This window comes from Talpa europaea, assembly GCF_964194135.1.
Source record: "Talpa europaea genome assembly, chromosome: 7".
NCBI lineage: Eukaryota > Metazoa > Chordata > Mammalia > Eulipotyphla > Talpidae > Talpa > Talpa europaea.
In genome coordinates this window covers 92,443,210-92,462,936 of record NC_140074.1, presented here as the reverse complement: position 1 = coordinate 92,462,936, position 19,727 = coordinate 92,443,210, and the positions used below count along the sequence as shown (strand labels likewise).

General features: G+C 46.4%; 1 protein-coding gene and 1 pseudogene across 2 annotated transcripts in view; both read left to right on the top strand.

Annotated features, from left to right (window-relative positions):
- Positions 1-19,727, top strand: part of LOC311173822 (large ribosomal subunit protein eL27-like) — a 754,061-nt pseudogene that overhangs the window by 144,743 nt on the left and 589,591 nt on the right. The window lies entirely within an intron of this gene.
- On the top strand, positions 192-18,413 carry CTC1 (CST telomere replication complex component 1; the record flags this gene model as incomplete). The annotated part of the gene is made up of 23 exons (XM_084236242.1): positions 192-302; positions 1,910-2,073; positions 7,783-8,020; positions 8,177-8,388; positions 9,298-9,442; positions 10,278-10,562; positions 10,661-10,792; positions 11,355-11,587; positions 11,722-11,899; positions 11,977-12,177; positions 12,670-12,796; positions 13,382-13,496; positions 13,591-13,915; positions 14,004-14,093; positions 14,348-14,541; positions 15,582-15,661; positions 15,754-15,928; positions 16,212-16,289; positions 16,700-16,844; positions 16,937-17,001; positions 17,231-17,396; positions 17,776-17,902; positions 18,055-18,413. The coding sequence occupies 23 exons, from the start codon at positions 192-194 to the stop codon at positions 18,192-18,194; spliced, it is 3,726 nt and encodes a 1,241-aa protein (XP_084092368.1). The 3' UTR covers positions 18,195-18,413.

Here is a 19,727-nt window from a genome sequence, read left to right as displayed (position 1 = left end):
CTTTGGCCTGGGGTGGGGGTGGAGTCCACGAAGCCTGTATGGAATTAGCTTTAGGACATCCTTTTCCCCCTAGCACCCCACACCATTCCAAGGATACCCGACCGAATAGCACTGGGAAGGTAGACCAGGGTGACAGAGAATGGCGACCGGATGATGCCGGTGGCGGGAAGAAGCGGAGGCGCCCCCCACCGATGACGTCGCGATCCTCCCGTGAGCACTCGCGCGGGCGACTGTCCCGGGTTCCTCGGGGGCGGAGCCTCGGGCGCCCCATGGCTGCTTACCGGCCTCAGCAGCTTGGCTCCGTGAGTGCTGTTTTCCTACCCTGTCCTTTTTATCTTGTCTGTCCCGAATTTTCTTTCTGTTCTGGTCCCCTCTACCTTGTCTTTTTGCCTCCCTGGCTTCGCTGGCAGTGTCCGGGCGACACTGCCACCTTTCGTCCTACCGCTACTTCTGCGACTCTCTCCGTGAACCGTAAACACTTCTCCAGCCACTCTGTAGGCTTCAAGCCCATTGGGAAACGAGAAGCGGACTGATGGCAAACACTGGAGCGTTGAGTTCCTGGGGTAGACCCTCTGACGCAGCTGTAGGGGAAAAGGATAATTGATGATTAGGAAAAGCTTCTAAGACCCGAAATATGCATAGGAGTTAGCAAGGCAAAAAAGTGCTGAAAGAGGATTCAAGATGGATGCAAAAAACTAATCAAGAGGTAGAAATAGAGGCCGGTGTCTGAAAAACTCAAAGTGGGGGGAGGGGGTTTGAGGGGGCCTCGACTTACAAGTTTTACTAAGCAGAGATTTTAACCTAAGGATAATTGGGAGTTATTGGAAGATTTCATGCAGAAGAGTGATTGGGTGAAATTTGAATTGTCTCTGAGGAAGCAGTGTAGAGAGTGGATTAGAGATTATCAGAAGACTGGTTTAACGTATTGAGAGATGATTGTGATCTGACAATGACAGCAGTGTTGAGGTTCCAAAGGTGAAGACAGAGTAAAAAAATTATTAAGAAAATAGAATCTAAAGGACTTGGGGAAAAGAAGGAGATAAGGAGCACATGGGGTTTCGGGGTATAGCTATTTGGTTGGGGGTGCTATTTGCTGTTAGTGAACTTTGGAAAAGGATTGGGTTTTATGAAAAGCTGTGTCAGGCCTATGTGGCACTTGTAGATTGACCAGTTGGAGAATCTGGTAGACAGATGAATATAATTAGAACCCAAGGGAGAGATCCCAGTTAGAGACTTAGAAAACAATATCTAATTAAGACATCCAATTCATGAGGTTATTAAGGGGAAAGTGTGTCGTGTTTTCAGATGTCATCCTATAGTCACATTAATCTGAGAAGATTATTTAATATGCTGTCTTCTGAATCCACCTATTCTGCTCCCCACTCTGTCTCTGGTGAATCCTCTCACCCCCGCACCTCTGATGGGGGGATGGGTGCAGAAGAACTAGACAAATATTTTTTTAAATAGCAAATGCTGTCTTTTGGATCGCTCACTCCTCCCTGGATTCAAATTTGGTAGATAAGGTCCATGAATTCATATTTTAAGCAAAACTTAACAAGCATATGTGCAGAGTGCTGTGGGAGCTCCAAAAAAGAAGTGGCATTTTGACTGGGTGGTCAGAGAAGGGTTCATAGAGAAGTACAATATATATTTTAGGTGAGCATGTTTCAGGTTGGTGCAGGTTTGTTAGAAAGTGATAAGACCAAAGCTGGATGTCTGACTAAGGTGGCTGTATGACTGGACTAAAGACTTCAAGATTTCTCCAAATTCTAAACTCCTTTATCACCTTCATTTACATGCCCTCTTATTTCCAACCCCTACCCCCCTCAGTTGCTTTTTTTTCTTCCCCAAGATTCCTTGTAGGGTAGGGTGATCATGAAAATATTTTCACTAGGTTCATTTTCCTCAGGAGGAAGCCTGGCTTGAGACTGCCCAGACCTTCATCCAAGAGACCCTGTGTCCACCTGGCAAGGAGCCTAATGTCCAGTTGACTCAATTAGTAATTGACTGTGTGAAGACTGTCTGGTTGTCCCAGGGAAATAAGCAAGGTTTTGCATTGCCCCTTAGCTACAGGTAAGGAGTGGTGTGTGTGGGGTGGAGGGGTGTCGTTAAATATTTGGAATTTAAAAGGAAGGACTTACGGTTTAAAGGGGGAGAAATGAGTAGAATGAGAGGATACAAGCTAAGGGGAGAAAAATGTGGTCTAACCACAACCTTTTTCTGCCAAACTATCCCATTCTCCATTAAGCTACTTTCCTTTTCCTATAATTCTAAATTGGCTTGAGTCAAATTTAGAGGAAAGGAAAGGGAGAGAGAGGAAGAAGGGAAGATAGAAAATTTGGGAAATGAACCCTCAAAGTGGGGACAGATTGATATATCATCATTTTGTATATTAGGAAACTAAATACAGAGATCAGACCAAGTTTAAGAAGACACGAGTCTAAGGTCTTCTGAAGACCACCCCCCCCCACCTGCATTTCCATTTCCTAAACTGTTCTGAGTGATTTTGTTAAAGTACCACAAGAAAAGGGTTCCCTAACCAAATAAGTTTGAGAGACATTGGATCTGATTAACTGCTTTAGGAGAGTCATGAGACTCATAAACATATTAAAGGCTCTGAAAAATTCCTACAAAAAACAGCCTTTTTACTTCTCATAAAGTGACCACTATTTTAAATATGGGCTGTATTATTCCTGTGAATGTCTATTTTTACAGCACATGCATCAACCCCTAAGCAATCCACAGAATTTTGCATACCTTCACACTTTATATAAATGGTGCCACACCATACAGATCCTCTGCTGTCTGCTTTTTGTATTTAACATTATGTTTCTGAGATTTATTCATATTAATAACTTATTTTAACTACTCTATGGTATCCTATTATATGAATATACATATCACTGTTTATCATTTAAAAAGTAAAAAAAGTACAAATCTGTTTAGCTTTTTTTTTTAATTTTTTATTAATTAGTCATTTAGATAAATATTACTTTGGAGTTGATATTTTTATACCTCCATATGTGCTCAGGCTTCACTCATCCTCTACCAAGTTTCCTGTGTCAGTGCCCTGTCCCCTTCCTTCCCCTGCCCCCTCCTCTCTCGCCCCTGTTCCCTCTGGTAACCAGTATATTTTTCCCAGAGTCTAAGAATTGTTTTTGCTCTGCTTTATCAATGTATGTTTTTTGGTTATTTTTATACCACAGGTAAAGTGAGACCATCCAGTGTCTGTCTTTCACTTTCTGACCTATTGTACTTAGCATTGTTTAGCTTTGTTTAATTTGTCATTTCCCAAACGTATTTCAGCACAGGATGCTTTCCCTCTGGCACCCGTGCTTATGGCAGTTTGGGAAACCCTTCAGTCAGCCTGGCAATCTGCCTCAGCTAGTACAGGCAAGCAGTCTTTGGTGAGAAGACAGCTTAATTGTACTCTGTTATCCAAAACATCACCAGCAAAATGCTGTGTCATTTTTTCATCCTTAGACTAATGGAAACTAAAAGTGCTGGTCTACCAGCATATAAATCAGCACACTACTTCTTTCATTTGGAGTCTTATCTGGGACCAGTCAATTGAACTAAACTGCTTGACTTTTAAAAATTGTAACATCTTTCTATATTTGTTTCAAAAATTTTTTAAGATTTATTTATTTATTTATACAAGCACTGGGTACAGTCAGAAGCGAGGGTGAGAGAATTCACCAGAGTCAGAGCAGGGAGCAGAGCAGGCAGAAGGACTGAAGTACACTGCTGAGGGGAGCAGCGGGCGGCAGGAGAGGTCTGCGAGCCATGTAGGACCCTTGCAGTCTGCCGGGGATTGAACTGGCGCTGCAGAGGGTGCGGGCAGCTTCACAGCCCAGCGCTCAATTGCTGCCACCAGGGAGGCCCTCAATTTCTATTTTATAAAAAGTTGTTAAAATGTTACAGATTTAGTGACTTCCCTATCTGCTCACTCCTGTTCCAGTTCTCTCCTTCCTGTCCTCTAGATCACTGTCCCTGAAGGGAACTTTAACCTCACTGAGTATGCACATACCTCACTAGCCATGCTGCCAGTGCCATGGAGCTGTACCCATTGATGCAAATAGGAGCATACATGTATATTATGAATCTTTTCCAAATTTGGTGTTTACTTTGTTGAAAAATTTTTTTTTCTTTTACATAGGTATTAAATGATATCTTAATTCCAAAGTAATTTCCCCAGTGCACTCTTCCCAGGTGCTTTTTACCCCATTGGACTGTTTTTCCTTTCTTTTCCAACAAGTCTTGTCCAAGTTCAGAACTCTTAAAATTAAATACATTGTTAAAATTTAAACATAGGATAGGGCCTCCCCTTCGCGCAGAGGTTGAGCTGTGGGCTGCTAAGCTGCCCGCAGCCTCTGCAGCGCTGGTTCAGTGCCCAGCTGTCGGTTCGTTGCCCGGCTGCCAGCGACGGTCCCACATGGCGCGCAGACCTCTCCTGCTGTGCCCACTGCTCCCCTCAGCAGTGTATTTCCTCAGTCTGCCTGTTCTGCTCTGGTGGATTCTTTTTTTTTTTTTTTTAATTTTTTTTTTAATTTTTTAATTTTTTTTATAGAGGCATGGTTTTTTTTTTTATTTTATTTATTTATTTGTTTGTTTTTTGTTTATACAAGCACTGGGTATAGTCAGAAGCGCGGGAGGGTGAGAGAATTCACCAGAGCCAGAGCTGGGAGCAGAGCAGGCAGAAGGACTGAAGTACACTGCTGAGGGGAGCAGTGGGCGGCAGGAGAGAGGAGAGGCAGGAGAGGTCTGCACGCCATGCGGGACCCTCCTCCTGTGGCCGGGGAGCAGCCGGGGATCGAACCGGCGCCGCAGAGGCCGCGGGCAGCTTCGCAACCCAGCGCTCAACCGCTGCGCCACCGGGAAGGCCCTCTGGCGGATTCTTTCACCCTCCTGCGCTTCTGACTGTATCCAGTGCTTGAAATAAATAAATCTTTAAAAAAAAAAAATTTAAACGTAGGATGAGATCTCCTGCGAAAACGATCCAGCTAGCATTGGGAAAGCCCTGGAGAGAACTACTTATCAACTAGTCATAATTGAAGAAATTGTGATTTCCATGAAACCTGTATTGCAGTGGAATTAGAAGCTTCCATAGCTGAGTATGTGTCTAGTGGCCTCAGTGGTTGCAGTTTGATTAAAGGAACATTCAGATCTCTTAAAATTATGGCAGCATAGAATAATTGAAAAATGGCATATCAACTATGTTTAGGAAACTAGGAATCTTTTATAAAGTGTTCTTCAAGATAAATGTAAAATAGCAAATGTGTAGATGTGAGGCATTTATAAAGAATGGTGGATGAGAGTAAAATAGAAATTATTTGACAGTCTTATTCACTTCCATTTTCCATTGAGGGCTTGCTGCGTGCCAGGCACTTGAAAGTTGAAAAGCAATGACAAATGCAAAGAATTTGAGGTTATCGCTTTCTGTTTCCTGCCCCAAATCCCAAAGAATCTGGGGGATAATGACCCCTATCTTGACCCGTTTTCTATTCTGAAGGTTTCTAAAATAAAGATACAACTCTCTCCTGTTGCTCTTTTCCTGGACCTTTACAGAAGTAGGGAAACATGGAGAAAGAACGTGAACTTCCGAGTAAGATATACCTGGCTTTATCATCTATGCCATTGTATACCTAAGCTGCTCTGTTTCCTCAGTGGTATTAACGGGGGATTTTGGTGAAGATTCAGTGTAGTGTGGAGCATGAATGGCCCCAACATAGTATGTGTATAGCAGGGATTCAACACATGTTAGTTTCTGTCTTTGCCTTTTATCTTCTCCAAAGCCATTTGGGCAAAAAAGGCAAATATGAAAGGGAAATGGACCATCTAGAGCAGATTCCCACTGTGAGTACTCCTGTGTGATTCAAGTTGAGCACAAGGAGGAAAAGTTGTGGTGTTTTGTCACTGTATCCAGATTGTTTTCCACCCCAAAAACATGGGAATGCAAGTGTGTGGAGTAATGGTATTACAAAGATATGAGCCTGTCACAACTTTGATTAAGTTTTCTATAATACACCCCCAATTGACTGTGACATAGCAGTGTTGCAACACTTTGCTTAAGAATGGCTGATCTTGAAGGAGAAGGACAAATAATGAATAATTTTGATGATATGGAACATAAAGAAACAAAGTAAAGGGACAGGGCCTCCCTCATGGTGCAAGGGGTCAAGACGCAACCTATGAAGCTATCCGCAGCCACTACAGCATGAGTTCAATCCCTGGCATGAGTTTGATCTTTGTAATACCATTACCCCACACACTTGCATTCCCATGTTTTTGGAGTGGAAAACAATCAGGATACAGTGACAAAACATCACAAACTTTTCCTTCTTGTACTCTACCTACATGGCGCAGCAGACCTCTCCTTTCTCACCCACTGCGCCCCTCAGCAGCGTATTTCTGTCGATCTGCCTGTTCTGTTCCCCACTCTGTCTCTGGTGAATCCTCTCACCCCCATCCCCCCTCACACACACACACCTCTGTCCTTTACCCCAGTTCTTATATGCATGAATAAATAAATCTTTTAAAAAGAAACAAAACAAAGTAAAGAGACAGGCAGAAAGAAACCCTTGAAGATATTATTTATTTATTTCTGCATAGAAGAACCGGGGTGTAGGCCAGAGGTACAGGAGGTGAGAGGATTCACCAGAGAGAGTGGGAAGCAGTGGGTAAGACAGGAGAGGTCTGCTGCGCCATATGTGGGTTAGCTCCCTGGCTGGGGATTGAGCTCAAGTCTTAGTGGTGATAACACTGAGACTTAACCCCTGGGCCACCAAGGAGGCCCCAGGCCCTTGAAATCTGATTGTAGACCTGAGATTGCCATAAAGGGAAGGTGAGGGGATGGGTACAAAGGGGGGAGGGGGACTCAATATTTGGGCTTTGGTGGTGTGTGGTGTGATAATATACATTTGTAGAGATAAGAACTTACAAACATTTAAAGAAAAAAAAAGAATGATTGCTCTCAAATAGCTGTTGGAATTTGGGAGTTCTTAATATCAACTCTCATCTCAGCCTCAGCTTCCCAGCCAGTCTCTAGTACTGTGATATTATAGACTAGGAAGGAAACCTGGCCGGGGCCATGAGGTTGAGCCGTTAGGCAGGATGTGCAAGTGGCTCCTTGGAATTTCCTGTGGAACTAACACCTGAGATGCTGTCAAGGGAGCTGTAAAAGTAGTGGCGCAGCGGTTGAGCGCTGGGTTGCGAAGCTGCGCGCCGGTTCGATCCCCGGCTGCTCCCCGGCCACAGGAGGAGGGTCCCGCATGGCGCGCAGACCTCTCCTGCCGCCCGCTGCTCCCCTCCGCAGTGTACCTCGGTCCTTCTGCCTGCTCTTCTCCCTGCTCTGGCTCTGATGAATTCTCTCACCCTCCTGCGCTTCTGACTGTACCCAGTGCTTGTATAAATAAATAAATAAATAAAATAAATAAAAGTAGCTATAAAGTGCTGTTGCCACATTTGTCTTCTCAGGTTGCTCTTGAAGTCCTACTTCATTTCTCTGGGTTTCTGCTCTGTGGTAACTCTTGTTCAGAGTATGATACAGCACAGACTTTCTTCTTGCTTTCCCTAGGTACTACCCAGTCTCTAGATCCAGGCTCTATCCTCATTTTCTTAAACTCTTAGCCCCAAGATTTTTCCCCTTTGGTCAGTCAAACTATCTTAATCTTGTGTTCTCCATCAACCTTTCTTTGGGATCCTGGGGGGACTTGTTGGAGTGAGGGTAACTTCCTAGGTTGGACATGACTTTACAGGACCTCTGCTCCCATCATTCTGCAGCTTTGTCTCAGTTCAGGACCTGAAGACCCATCAGCACCTCCCGTGCTATAGCCACCTGTCCTGGAGCAGCAGTACATATAAAACATGGGCCCAAGACGCTGTACCAAGTGGAACCCCCCTGCCTCAAGAACGACTGTTACTTTTAGGAACGCTAACAGACCGACCAGGGGATTTGGGAAAAGAGTACAAAAATGGAGGCCTCTATGTGAGAGATAACACGGGTATCCTGGGCTGTGAGGTGAGCAGGAACAGGGAGGGGAAGGATCCTTTACCTCATATCCTAACAAGAATGGTGTCTAGGGAGTGAGACAATTAAATCTCTGAGGGAACAGGGTGGAAGGAAGTTATTGGGTTACTAGGCTCCTGTTTAACCCCTGCTCTTGGTCTTTTCCAGCTCATAGACCTGGATCTTTCTTGGCTGGACCATCTTTTTCTGTTCCCCGTTTGGAGTTACCTCCCTCCTGCCAAGTGGAATTCTTCAGGGGAAGGGCATTTGGAGCTCTGGGGTGCTCCTGTGCCAGTGTTTCCCTTGACCATCAATCCTGCCTTTCCTTCCCCTCTCCCAGTTATCTACCCAGAGAATGCTTCTCACCTGCTCAGGCACAGGTAATTCTTCCCTCTGGGAAAGAGGGAGCACCCTGAAACTGGGAGGATGATGATGGGTCAGTGGAATGAAGAAAAGAAAGGTATTGAGAGTGATGTATATGGATTGTTCCAAATCATGGGAATGATGGGTCCTCTCCAGATGTTAACAGCAGTGTCTTCAAGGGAAGTATGCCTTATCCAAAGATGGGCAGAGTCTGAGGATTTTTAAAATAATTGCTCTGAGCTATGACATTTTATTTATTTATTTATTTAAGATTTAGTTATTTATTTATACAAGCAGTGGGTACAGTCAGAAGCGCGGGAGTGTGAGAGAATTCACCAGAGCCAGAGCGGGGAGCAGAGCAGGCAGAAGGACCGAAGTACACTGCTGAGGGGAGCAGCGGGCAGCAGGAGAGGTCTGCGTGCCATGTGGGACCCTCCTCCGGTGGCCGGGGAGCAGCCGGGGATTTGAACCTGCACTGCAGAGGCTGCGGGCAGCTTCGCAACCCCGCACTCAACCGCTGCGCCACCTGGGAGGCCCGAGCTATGACATTTTAAATCATGACTAGATTATTCTTTTTTTAAGATTTATTTTATTTATGCATACAAGAACTGGGGTATAGTCCAAAGGCATCGTGGGGGGAGGGGGTGTGAGAGGATTCACCAGAGACAGAGTGGGGAGCAGAACAGGTAGATCTACTGAAATACACTGCTGAGGGAAGCAGCCGGCAAGAGGGAGAGGTCTACTGTGCCATGTGGGTAGCTCCCTGGCTGGGGATCGAACTCATGCTGCAGTGGCTGCTGATAGCTTCATTGTGCTGAGACTTAACCCTTTGCACCACTAGGAAGGCCCATAGGTTTACAGCTGAAGGGAAGGGTGTAGAAAAGAAATGAAAGTGAATTTTCCCCCTCCTCTTTTTCTTCCTTTAGAAGCAAGCTCAAAGTTGTGCAGCCAAACTTGGCTGGGACACTGGTTCGATTGAGTGCTCTTGTGAAAAGTAAAAAGAAAACTTACTTCGTCCTATCTCTTGGTGCATCATCCCAAGCTGGCAGCCATGTGTCCATCATTGTGCAGGTGAGGATTAGGGTAAATTCAGGGACCTGGAGTGTAAAAGGCGTGTTAAAACTCTTATTGTTTTGGATTTTTTTGCATTTGTTTTTTGAAGTAGCATTGCATTATAACACTATATAAACTTCAAATGCACATTATTATAAATCAGTGTCCATATATATTACATTAAGTTTGCCACTGAATGTCCACTTCTATCCTTAACCATACCATTGACCCCCACCTTTTTTTTAAAAAAAAATGTATGCATACAAGAGCTGGGGTACTGGCCAGAGGTGTGGGGGGTGAGAGGACTCACCAGAGACAGAGCAGGGAATAGAACAGACAGATTGACCGAAGCACACTGCTGAGGGGAGCAGTGGGCCAGCCATGAGAGGTCCGCTGTGCCATGTGGGTTGCTCCCCGGCCAACCGGGGATCGAACTTGCACTGCAGAGGCAGTGGACAGCCCCATAGGTTGCACAGACCCATAGGTTGCGTCTTAACCCCCTGCACCACCAGGGAGACCCCCATTGACCCCTTTTGCCTAATTTAGCCACCACTCCCCTTCCCACCTAGTAGCCACTAGCTTGGTTTTTTATCTAAACATTTTTGTTTTATTTAACTGATTCATTTATTTTGCTCATATAGAAATAATATGTTACATATGTATTTTTGTGTTTTTTAAATTTCATTGGTTTACAACATTGTATATGAGTCAAGGTATAGATACACACCTCTTACATGTGTGTTACCACATCCCACTCACCTCTAAGACAACTAGAGTCTGGAAGGGGACTCTGGCAGAGGCAGCATCATGAAAAGCATCTCAAGTTCCATGTTGCTTGATCTGTACAAGCCAGGTCCCTGCCCAGCTGGTGTGGCACCGAGCCCTTAGGCCTGGTAGGGCCTATGTGCTGACAGCGCTACGAGTAGCCAAGATCTGTGGTCACCGTTGCCACGTTTGGATGACCAGTTCCACCTCTCGTCTGTTGCAACTGAAACCAGAGTGTGTGTATGAGCTGGACCTAGAGCTGGATGAACCCCTCTTGGAGGCTAATTCCAAGCCACTTCCTATGCCAGACAACTCCCAAAACAGGAAGGGACAAAAAGGCCTCACGCGCGATTCCATACTCTTATCATATACGGTGAGCATAAGGAAGCAATCCTAAAGCTTGGTGGGTAGGAAATGTGGGTCTCCAGAGAGGAAGGAAATAGGTATCAACTGGACATTTGGCTTCTGCAGGGGATGGTAACTGGTGTGCTGAATGAGCCTGCTGGCTACTATGAGCTGGACACACAGCTGGGGCTCTGTCTGGCCTACCAGCAGCAATTCCCTGACCTTAGGCGGGTGGTGCGACCAGGAGTCCGTCTTGAGGTAGGTGAGGGATCAGAGCTGATGACAAAAAGAGGCCCCCTTAGCAGCTTTTTTTACTTTCGTGGAATGGTCTTTTAAAATGAAAACAGGGTGGGCACCTCAATAGTAAAGCTATAAAAATAAGTGTGTGTTGAGGGCGGGGTTTGCTTACTTTTCTTAAGCATGGCCTGAGTATGATCTCGGATCAGGAAAGAGTAGGGTCTGCAGCACTGGGAAGATGGATAAGGCTAGAGCATCTCCTTCACAGAAGGCCTTCTGACTAGAGGAGGAGGCCCTGGGGCCGAAGCACGGATTTGGGCTGGGACAATCATAGTAGCCTGATGAGTACTAAATCATTCTAGCCAGGAGCCTTCTGGTTCACAGAAAGACTGAGCGGAACTCATAGGAGATGATGGATTACTGCAGGGAGAGTGGGTTGTGCCAGAAAGTGAGCCATGGAAAGCAGAAGGAAATAATGAAGAAATTGTGTTTTCATGGAACCCAGGCAGTGGAGAGCTGCAGTCAACACTGCCTGATTCAGGGGCTTCGCCTCTGCTTTTTCACTTTTCCTGTTTTCCCCCAGCTCCAGGATGTTCACCTCCTCCAGTCACTTGGTGGAGGGATAACAAGACCAGTGCTAGCCCCCTGTTTCCGTGGTGCTGTGCTGCTTCGGGCCTTCTCACACCAGAAGCCTGAGACTCAGTCTTGCCACCAAGGCCACGGGGCCTCCCTGTATAAGCAGCTGTCATGGGAACATCAGTTAGGACTTCCCCTCTACCTGTGGGCCACCAAGGCCCTGGAGGAGCTAACTTGCAAGTGAGGAGGATGAAGGTCTGAGAGGCTGGGGGTTGGTGGGAGGAAGGAGTAGAACACTCCTCTGTAAGGGAAGCAGGATGCTGGCAGAGAGAGAGTTTTTGGGGAAAGTGACTTGGTTTCTTTCCCTGGCCAAGGCTGTGCCCTCATGTGCTGAGACACCGACAATTCCTGGCCCATTCCTTGCCTGGAAACCCCAATCTGGCACTGCAGCTCCTGGCTCCTATCCTGGATGGTCTAGCTCCCTCCTGCAGTCCCAGTCGGAGTGCACACAACGAAATCCTTGAAGAGCCACATCACTGTCCACTCCAGAAGGTAGGAGGATGTGGGGAAAGGTGGCTATCAGAGCTAATGCACTAGGGGACATACAATCTCATTTCTCTCCCTTACAGTATGCTCCACTGCAGAGTCCCTGTTCTTTCCCCACCCTGGCCACCGTGAAAGAGGAAGGGCAGTGCAGGGCCCAGGACACCTTTGACCCTAAGACCCTTCTGCCCCTGCCAGAGGCTTATCACCTGACTAGTTGCCAGCTAAATCAGCGTCTGACCTGGTCCTGGCTCCGACTACTGCCCTGTGACTTTCAGCCAACCCGGGTAAGGGGCCTCCAGCATGGCTCAAGGGTCTTCCTCTTATTGCCACCCTCACTGCCATGATCATTAGCATTTCTTGTCATTTTGACTTTACTAACCTAATTCAGTTGCTCCATCTCTTCTTGACCTGTCTGATTAATTCTTCCTGCAGTAACTAGAAAGAGTGAGGCAAAATATAACTTGGATCTCAAAACTCTAGCTTTAAATTCTTTTCTTGTTTCTCCTAGTGCACAAATGCCTTATTATATCCTCTGAGGTCCTACTTGACCTCCTGCCTCTGACCTCTGTTTGCATACTTTCCTCCCACTACTACATATGTAAACATCTGTGTTTTTTCACATCTGTTTTCTTGGTTGAATATATATAGTTCTTTAAAGTCATTGACTATGTCTTTTTTTGTTCACTTTATATCTAACGTAATACAGTGCCTGGCACAATGTATATTTTCAGTATTTGTTTAATAACTACTTGATAACAACCTTCATTTCCTTGCAGGTCTTACTTGGGGTTCTAGTGGCTTCATCTCGTAAAGGTTGTCTGCAACTTCGAGACCAAAGTGGTTCCCTCCCCTGCCTACTCCTGGCCAAGCACTCGCAACCCCTCTGTGATCCCCGGCTCATAGGTTTGGAGTTCAGAGGTGGAGGAAAGATGGTGGTAGGATAGAAGTTCTCAGAAAGGGGGGGGTCAGAGGGAAGAGATTTGGGAGGAAGCACCTGCTGGATTTTTCTAGAGATGCTGTAATGGCATAGTTTTGGGAGAAGTTTGGGAGATTGGTATTGGCAGGTAGAGAAAAGGAACAAGAGACTCCCTACCCAGAACTACAATTTCCAAAACTCATTTCTCTCACCATAGCTCCTAATAAGCACACCAAGATGACACCTCCCATTTTCCCTTCATTCTTAGTTCAGAAAAATAATGATGTATTTGGACTCAGGGAAACCCTGGAAAGGAAAGTTCCTTGGGTCTGGGAACAGGCATTTTTGGGATTTGTGAGAAAGAATCAAGACCTTTCAGTGTAGGAGGATGGGCAGGACTGGACATGCATATAGAATGATTTCTCCCTTGGAGGCATCCCTCCAAGGTGGGCGTTAGGTCTGGGTCTCCGCTTTGTGTTGGGGGAGCAGCTTTGGCCGAGGTTGGGTAGGTTAGTCTGCTTCACTGTGCATTTTTCCTCTTCTTGCCAAAATAGAAAACTTTCTTCTTTTAGGCTGCCTGGTGCGGGTAGAAAAGTTCCAATTGGTCATAGAGAGGAATGTGAGATGCAACTTCCCTTCCTGGAAGGAGCTGAGCATGACAGACTTCATCCAGGAGCAGAAGGCCAGGTTGACTTGGGGTCGTGGCTCTGAGGGGCAGAGGACGGGCCTAGTGCAGATAGTGAAACACCACAGCATCCAATGTCCTGATGTCTCCCAACAGAGTCTACGTACAGTTCTTTCTGGCTGATGCCTTGATCCTGCCTGTGCCCAGACTTTTCCTTCACTCAGCTACCTTTTCAACGCCTCCTCAGACAGAGCCCACTCTCCAGGATTCCCACATAGGACAGAGTCGTCTATTCTTGCTCTCCCACAAGGAGGCTCTGATGAAGAGGAACATGTGTGACCCCCCTGGATCCAGTCCAGAGGTGCCCAAACCCACTCTCAGTTTCCATGTATCAGGGAGCTGGCTTGGGGGCACCCAGAGGAAGGAAGGTACTGGATGGGGCCCACCTGAGCCCAAAGGAGATGATAACAAAGATCAAAAGGTAAACTGGGACTGCAGGGACCCAGGCTTTGACTTCCTATCCCAGCTCCTTTGTGGGACGCGAGCACACTGCTCTCCTTCCCTTGCAGGTTCTTCTTCTTTTCCTTGGCTCCTCCGTCCGCTGGTTTGAGTTCTTGCATCCAGGGCAAGTATACCGGCTTGTGGCTCCTGGCCCTCCTGTGAGTGCCCCATTACATCATACCCTTCTCAGAAAACTCTTTTTGGCTTGGGGTCTAGAGAGGGAGTACCAGTAACTAGTCACTCTGGATCTCCTAGAAGCAGGGTAAATTCAGGTCAAAATGAAGGCCTACCTGTATCTAGATCACTTCCTTTACCTGGTCCAGAAAGAGAACTAATTGGTTCATAGTATTTCATGAACCTCCCCTCTGAACCAGGACAGACTTAGAGACAGTCATCTTCCTATTCCTTGCAGACACCACAGTTGTTTGAGAAGGACAGGTCATCTCACATATCACAGCGTCCTCTGGACTTGGCTGGCTGTGCACATTGTCTCACTATCCAGAATGAGTGGACCTTTGAACTTGAGAGCTCCCAGGACATCCCAGCTGTACCTGGTGTCAACAAGGCATTGCCTGAATCCTCGCTGACCGACCTGCTCAGTGGCAAGTAAATGTCCACCAGCTTCTCCAGCTATTCAGGCTGCCCTTTCCCTCCGCTGTGGTTACACAGTGCTTCTATAATGTGATTCAGCCTCTAGAGGAATGAATGATGTCAGTGTAAGGTGGAAGTTGTGGTTTCCTTCAGCATATTACAATTTTGAAATGATCACTTGCAAGCTTTCTTACAATTAATGGAAAAGCTATAGCAATAAAAGAATACAAGAAAAAAACAAATGTAAGGACAAAAACAAAATTTATGGCAAAGGACTATCCTTTAGTTCAAGAAGTTGCTGGCTTGTGTCTTCAAAAATGACTATACTTTCCTCACAAAAACTTTTTGGGGTGGCTGTGTGCAAATGAAGGAGCTGCAGAGATACGTCCCCCTATACAAAAACAAAAAGCCTTACTGAATTGTGTGTGTGATTTTTATGAAACAGATGTTTCAAGAACCTGTGATATGAAGGAGAGGACGTAAGTCCCAGCGTATAAAACTGCAAATGGGGCCTCCCTGGTGGCGCAGCGGGTTAAGTGCCCCACTGTGAAGCTCTCTGCAGCTTCTGCAGTGCGGGTTCAATCCCAGCCCAACAGGGAGCATCCCACATGGCAGGCAGATCTCCTGTCGCACCCGCTGCTACCTCAGCAATGTATTTCTGTCGTCTCCCTGCTCTGCCACTGGTGGGTCCTCTCACCCTCCTGCACCTCTGGCCTGTACCCCAGCTCTTGTATAAAAATAAATAAATCTTTAAAAAAAAAAAAAAAACTGCAAATGGACTGGGCTGACTGAGATTATAGGTATAAATGCAAGTGGAGATGTAATTCTACTGATACACTTCTGGTTACTAAGTTGTTTAGGTTGTGAGTGATCTGCCATAATTGTTTTGCCCATAAGCTGTGTTACTTCAGTGTGTAATTTGACAGCACAGTTTTTTTTATGACTTTGTAATTGATGTTCTAGCGATACTTTAGCTCCCTTTTCTGTCTCTCCATTTTCTGCTTTCTATACCTCCAACCTCACTTTTTCTTCACTTTATTTTTCTGACCCTCCAGTGTCACTGATTCCTTGGTGTCTTTGTCAGCTGAAATTTTGTCACGAACACTGTGTGCGCCATCTCTCTGGATGCAGTCTGGTAATGTCACCTCTGCGGGGGATGGTATGAAATAGAGTGATGGGACTTTGTGGTCTAGACAAATATCACTGAACGCTCCCCTTCTACTCTAGGGAGCACTGTGGCCATCAGAAGGTGTATGAAGCTAACTGTTGCTCTGGAAACTGCTGAATGTAATTTCCCCCCTTACTTGGACATATATGTTGAAGACCCACACTTATCTTCCTTACTAGGACTCCTCCCAGGAGCCCGAGTCTACTTCAGCCAACTAGAAAAAAGGGTTTCCAGGTAAAGTAGCTTGCCTTGCTTCCTCTTCCTACTGACGTGGTTCTCTTAACTGCTCACCCCTACTTAATTGTGCTGCAGTAACACCTTTTTGATATTACCTCTGATATGTTAGTCTGACATTTGTGCCCTCTACCTTCATGAGATGTTCCAGACCAATTCTTCCCTCTGCTTTCATAGAACCAGAACCAAAACCAGAGTCCATCCCTAAGAAGGAGTCACCAAGCCTGAGATACAGCTCCTACCTTAAATTGACTTATTTTTACTCTTCCTCCTCTACTTGCAGGTCCCAAAATATTTACTATTGTTTCCGGTCATCCTCTTATGTGCAAGTCCTGAGTTTTCCCCCAGAAACCACAGTCAGGTCAGTGTCCCTGATCTTTAAACTTCACATCCATGGGATGCATCTGCATCCCATGCATGTTCCTGGCTCTGGAGTTATTGCTGTAACTACAGTTTCTCGAATTCCAATAGAATGTATTGAGTGAGAAGAATTTCCTTTGCTCATTTTACCCAAAAGGATTTAGTGTTTTATGTTCTTTAAGGCTTTTCAGTCTAAAATATCTTTCTTGGCCAGCATCTTTGTTGTTCAAGCCTGAGAAATACTTGATGACAATCAGAGATCAGGAATCAAAATGTGGGCCACAGGTCTTCTTGGAGAGCCTACTGTGGTCTGCATCCCTATGATTGTTAAGTCCTTCCAGACACACCCTGCTTTCAGAACTCTGCTTGCTGGCTGTTTCTTGACCTACCTCTCTCTCTCTCTCTCTCTAGTGCTCCGCTGCCCCACGTTTACCTGGCTGAACTTCTACAGGGTGACCGAGCCCCATTCCGGGCCACCACATCTTGCCATATTGTTTCTGTCTTTAGCCTTCAGCTCCTCTGGGTGTGTGCTCATTGTACCAGCCTCTGCCCCCAGGTATGGGGAGGGGACACCGAGCTGGGTGCAGGGGCGCCAGAAGGATGTGATGGGACCAAGAGGATTTTTCCTAACCACTTTCTTCATCCCAGGGAAGGTGTACTCGTCAGAGCCCTATTTGCCCCACTCAGGCATCTATAAGCCAGGCCAGCATCAGGTGAGAGCGCAAGGTGGACGCCCATTACACCATTTACTTTCCTGTTACACATCTCTGTTCGCTGTCCATGAGCTAGTATAATTCCTGGCTTGTGGGAATTGCTTAATGTTTTTGGATGAGTGACTGGAGGTGAAATGTGCTAAAGACTAGAAATGGTGGGGAGGGAGGTATATCAGGTCCAGGTGACTGGCCACTTGGGTTTGCTCTGGAGTTCCTGTTTCTTCCCCAGACTCCTGGTAGAGGATGGGACTGCTGAAGCTGCAGTGACCTGTAGGAATCATCATGTGGCAGCAGCACTTGGTCTGTGTCCTAGTGAGTGGACCGCCCTCCTAGAGTTTGTCCGAGGGCCTGGGAGAGTGGCTTTGCAATTTACAGGGCCTGGAGCCCAACTTAAGGTGAGACATGCCTGGGAGGTGGGAGCTCAGATTCCTGAGGTTTTATTTATTTATTTATTTATTTGTTTGTTTATTTATACATGCACTGGGTACAGTCAGAAGCGCGGGAGGGTGAGAGAATTCACAGAGCCAGAGTGGGGAACAGAACAGGCAGCCTTGACAAAATACACTGCTGAGGGGAGCAGCAGGCGGCAGGAGAGGTCTGTCGCACCATGTGGGACCCTCGCTGGCGGCCAGGGAACTAAGTAGTGCTGCAGAGGCTGTGGGCAGCTTCACAACCCAGCGTTCAACCACTACGCCGCCAGGGGAGGCCCTCCTGAGGTTTTAAATGAGGATTTTAGAATTTGAATTCTGATTAATCCTGAATTTTCCTTTCTAGTCCACAGCCAGGATTGATGAATCCTTGACCTTTTTGCTCCAGACACTTTGTACTAGCTCCTCTGTTCTTCGCCCTATTGTACTTTCTTTTGAGCTTGAGAAGAAACCCTCCAACATCATACCTCTAGGTAAGGATTGGCAGGGTAGGGGATAGATAGCTAGATCCCAAGCAGAAGATTGAGAGATGGATAGAGGATTTCTGGAGTTGGGGCGGACAATGACTGATGGGGACTAAAAACCATATGTATAAGATATGTGTTCTCCTCTCTTCCCGTCTCAGAACCTCCTCGGCTGCAACGATTCCAGTGTGGGGAGCTCCCTTTGCTGACACGTGTGAATCCCAGGATCCGACTGTCATGCCTCTCTATCGAGGAGCCCAAGCACTCCCACTCCCTGAGGGCCTTTGATTCCTCCTCCTAACCTGAACTGCAACATTGGCCTGAAAGTTCTTCCTGCCCTGCTGGAAACTTTGAGGCCTTGGCCCCCTTGTCATGACCTTTACCTTCTCTGTGATTGAACCAAGACCCCAGATCCCTGGATTCCCAAACTGCTACTCCTTCATATTCTAGTGCCAACCTCCCTTGGGGAAATTGTGGGAACAGGCAAATCATGGGTGTGTTGCTATTTTGTCTCTGGCTGTCATTGACAGATAGCCTGGAGCACCTGGCTTCTGCCTTTGTGGCAGGGGCAGAAAGAATGAAAGACTTACCCCCTGTGGGGGTGTTTGTGAGAGACTCCTTAACCTGAAATAAAGCTTGGGTGATATTTCTCACTTGTGCTCATCTCTAGGGTCCCAGGCCTCCTAACTATCTGACTGTCAGTGGTCATTTTGTTCCTTGTTTGCTGCCAGTACCAAAACTAATTTGGAGCAGAGCTGCTGGTCCAGCAGAGGAAATGATACTAATGTCAGACCCTAAAAGGAGTAAATTGGGGAGGGGAGACTAGGAAAGGTAACATTATTATGACAGTCTCAGTCAACAAAGTTGAACCCAAGAAGTCAAGTGTGTAAGCATAGAGTTGTTGGGAAGTCAGAATGTACCCATTATGAGGCGCTGGAGAAAGCTGGAGTTGGTGGACACTGGAAACGCAAGCAAGGAGGGTCAGTGCTCTAGGTTTTCCAAGGGCTACACCAAAGGCAGGTCCTTGGTGAGTACCATGGAACTTGTAGGAATTCCTAGGCAAGAACCGACAGAATTGGGTGGGAGCAATTCTTTGGGGGGCTGCTTATACTTTTGGCTGGTGTTCTTCGATTTCCTTTCCAGAAACTGCATTCTAGAGGCAGAGGTAGAGCCTAGTTAACACTTCTTGGGGCTCATCAAAACTCATTCTTTCCCGACCTTTAAGGATCACTTCCAGTTAATATTTGGCGGGCCATTGGGTGACTAGTGCCACACACCAAAATTCTGGTGGGTATGATTAATTCTACTTATATGTAAGTGATATATATGTGAAGATTTAAGACAAGCAATTCCGGGAGCTGGCCGGTTAGCTCAGTTGGTTAGAGCGTGGTGCTAATAACGCCAAGGTCGCGGGTTCGATCCCCGTACGGGCCAAAAGGCTTTTTTTCCTTTTGGCTTTTTGCTTTCCCTTTTGTGCGCGCTGTTTCAGGAAGTTCTTTCTTCAAGCCAGTTGATCTCTGATTACAAACCATGCCAAACTCACTGATTCTCGAAAACCTTAACAGTTAGTGCCCCCCTTTGACCTGAGACTAAATGTTCTCCCGCGGCTTCCGCGTCATCGTCATAGGAACATGTTGTTGGAGACCAATGGGAAAATGTTCTCGCAAGACGATCCCAGAAAGGGGAAGAGGTCCTGGGACTGGGCGATTCCAATCCTACCCTGCTTCTGTATTGAAACCATGAGATTCTGAAAGGGGTGGTGTTTGCGGAGCAAGGAAAGTAAGAAAGGCTAAAGAGGAGAGACCCAAGCAGAGATGTGTAGTCGTGGCCGAGT